The following is a 3,432-nucleotide window of genomic DNA, read 5'->3' on the forward strand; positions in this document are numbered from 1 at the left end:
TCCCCCACTCACCCATTATACTCTATGCTACTTTCTCCCCACCTCCACCCTCCTCTCGCTTATCTCTTCACGCTTCAGGCTCACTGCCTTTATTCCTGATGAAGGGCTTTTGCCCGAAACATTGATTTCTCTGCTCCTTGGATGCTGCCTGAACTGCTGTGCTCTTTCAGCACCACTAATCCAGAAAGAGAAGGTCTGATGACCGAATGGTCCCTCAATGTATTTCGGCAGAAAGGCCTGAGACATTAGTCTTTTCCCACCAGTTCAGTTTGGGAGCAGAGACAAGGACTGAGAAGTTTTTCTCCGCTTCTGACTGGAGATGTTTGACACAAAGCATTGTTACTACAGTACCACCGACTAGTAAATGGGTCAAATTACAATGGCAGCTTAACCCTGGCATTTTCCATTATAATTAGTCATGGCAATGTGTCATGAGAAACTGATGGGAATCATGTGCTAAGGTAACTTTTTTTTAATGATTAAGATTATCTGGCAAATTTCCAAAACAAAGCCTGGTTACCTGGTTGGTCAATACCTGGGGAGCTGGAAAAACACAGCAGATCAGACAGCATCTGAGGAGCAGGAAAGTGAACTTTTGAGCCCGAACCCCTTCAGCTGGGTCTTCCTTAAGCAATCAGCAAGTCGGAAATAAGTCAGATCCTATTCCCAACTGCAGAAAGAAGATATTGCAAATCTGAAATTAAAGATGGGAATTCTTGGAAATATGCAGGTGACAGCTGGAAAGGAATTAGCAGATTCATCCTGAAGATGATGCATCTGAAACCCAAACTCTGTTTGCGGTCTTACCACGGAGGCTGAAAATCTACTGAATATTTTTAGCATGGCCTTTTGTTGTTTCTGATTGAATCTGCTGCCAGGTATATTTGTGGCACAACCTGCAAATTCATGACTTTGCAAAGCTCTTACACATCAGTTTGAAAATATGAACGCCACGCTTGCGCCAATAAGCTAGCTTTACACGACAATTTGAACGATCTAAATGGAACATCTAAACGGTTAAGTTTAAAATCCCCTTTTCCTCTCTTTGATTTGGCAAAAGAAAAAGCTTCTTTTGTTATTTTTGTAGCATTTTTCCTTCAGGATACCAACCAATCCGCAACCTATTGTCCTGTCTCTTTCCCAATCCCTTGGGGCTTCCTTGAGGAAATAAAAAGATTGTATAAATAGGCACCAAATTCCCGGGAATCGCGTCATTTCCTCTCTAATCGCAGAAAAGTCCAAATCGCCTTTTCCCAGCGTTTCCCGCAAAGACAAGATTCCTCAGCATCTGCAGAGGGGTTGCTGAGAACAGCATACTGTTGCCATTTTCACTGGAGTTCCAACAGGAACCTGAACTTTATTAGTTTCCCCAGAGTGAGCTGTCAGACTTTGGGAGAGCAAGTCTGCTCTGAATTAGAAATCTGATTAGATCCTTCATTCACAAAGCACTCTGCAGTGTAATTGTAAAATCCCAGTGAAACAGTCAACTCAAACAAACCCCTCAGCTATCAGAGTGAGAAATCCGCACTAAACCAAGTCTGTTTAGGTTCACAGAACTAAACTGAGAGAGTGTTCTGTACCACAATATCAGGATGTAATCTGCATTTTACAGCTATCGCTTTATATTAAGAATTTCGAATAATAATTAATGCCAACTTGTAATATTTAAAGTGGCTGAAATGCTTTTAGAAATAATTAAAAAGTGGATAGAGACCAGTTTTACTCACATTTACTCAACATGTAGGTGCAATTAAATACCACATTTTTTATGGTCCCAAAGATTAATTTCTTGGAAGGAGCTGAGTAATAATCGTCTAATTAAAAGAATTAAAACTTTCTCATGGTTTATCGATAATTTAGTAGTAGCATGTTCCAGCTAACCAGAATTTAATTTGAAACAAATTTCACCAGGCTAACTTTGACATAACCAGAGCTGTTATGAATGAAACAGGTCTCTGAAACGTGGCCAGGAGTTGGTTTAAGAATTAAACGCTTGTAAACTTACAGAGACGACAAACTCCAGCGTATCCACATAATCCCTCTCGGTTTTCAGGATTTCAGACAAAACACAAACTCGAAGCCGAAGTTGTTTCTCCAAGTCCTTGCTACTTATCTCCCCTTTACTCTCCGACTTTTCTTCAGTCATTGTAGACCAGCGATCCCTGTTAATTTCATCTACTCCCAGTAACTGGTAGCACCAATCCCTTCCCTTTGCACATCAAATGGCTTTCCTCTCTCTCTCTCGTCATTTAAAGGGGGTTAACCCAGTGGCAGTAAACAGTGTTCTCTGTCTCTCCCTCGCGGATTTGGGTGACTTTCAACTCAATGTTGGAGGGGTGGGAGGAATGGCGGTGTTTTCCCGACTGAACGTGCGGGGAAAGCTATGAGGATCCCATAGGCACTGCGTGTTAACTCAGAGCTGCAGGAGAACAGAAACTGTGGGAAAGCCACTAGGTTTACACATTCACTAAAACACTTCCAGTGTCCCTGACCGCTGCCCCCAGTCCCATCGGAAAACAAAACAGGAAAATAAAGCGATTTTGGAAACTGCAGTTTGCCATTCAGACACACACACACACACTGTCACGTTTTATAACATTGTCCCACATTCCGGAGTTTGGTCATTTCCCATGTTTGTGTGAACACGGGCAAGAAATGCTGACCAGCCGACGTCCCAGGGGTGAGTGGACACATAAACCTGCCCCTTTCCTGAATTTCTGTTACTGTCGGTTCGGGATATCCCTAAACATTCCCCTGACGAAAAGAAACGACCTTTCTGAAACCCAACAGGGATTCCCGGGCGAATGAGAAAGCTGAAGGAACGGGGTGAAGCCATGATTTCAACATCGACGAAAACAATTGGAAAAACAAAACCAGGTTGGCCTGGTTGCTTGTATCGGATTCCCAGCCCGGAAGGGCGCGATTATAACTGCATCAGTTGTGGCAAAGGGGCAACTTTTTGCAGTGGATAAAGTGTGGCGCTGGAAAAACCACAACAAGTCAGGCAGCATCTGAGCAGCAAGAGAGCCAACCTTTCGGACATAACTATCTTTCATAGAACCCCTGCAGTGTGGAAACAGGTCCTTCAGCCTAACAAGTCCACACCTCTCCTAAGAGTAACCCACCCAGACCCATTCCCCTACCCTATTGTCCTAAATTTATTCCTAACTAATGCAACCTTTGGGTGGCACGGTGGCTCAGTGGTTAGCACGGCTGCCTCACAGTGCCAGGGACCTGGATTCAATTCCAGCCTCAGGTGACTGTGTGGAGTTTGCACATTCTCCCCGTGTCTGCGTGGGTTTCCTCCCACAGTCCAAAAATGTGCAGGTTAGGTGGATTGATCATGCAAAATTGTCCATAGTGTTAGGTGCATTGGTCAGGGGTAAATGTAGGGTGGGGGAAATGGGTCTGGGTGGGTTACTCTTCAGAGGG

At 43.9% G+C, this 3,432-nt stretch overlaps 1 protein-coding gene across 2 annotated transcripts in view; it reads right to left on the reverse strand.

Annotated features, from left to right (window-relative positions):
• Nucleotides 1-2,294, reverse strand: part of prex2 (phosphatidylinositol-3,4,5-trisphosphate-dependent Rac exchange factor 2) — a 352,480-nt gene extending 350,186 nt beyond the window's left edge. For both annotated transcript variants that reach the window (XM_043689238.1, XM_043689237.1), the window contains exon 1: nucleotides 2,006-2,294. In XM_043689238.1, the coding sequence (XP_043545173.1) occupies nucleotides 2,006-2,146 (141 nt within the window). In that variant the 5' untranslated portion in view covers nucleotides 2,147-2,294. The remainder of the gene's footprint in view (nucleotides 1-2,005) is intronic.
• Nucleotides 2,295-3,432: the final 1,138 nt, after the last annotated feature.

The sequence above is a fragment of the Chiloscyllium plagiosum genome, chromosome 4, assembly GCF_004010195.1.
Source record: "Chiloscyllium plagiosum isolate BGI_BamShark_2017 chromosome 4, ASM401019v2, whole genome shotgun sequence".
NCBI lineage: Eukaryota > Metazoa > Chordata > Chondrichthyes > Orectolobiformes > Hemiscylliidae > Chiloscyllium > Chiloscyllium plagiosum.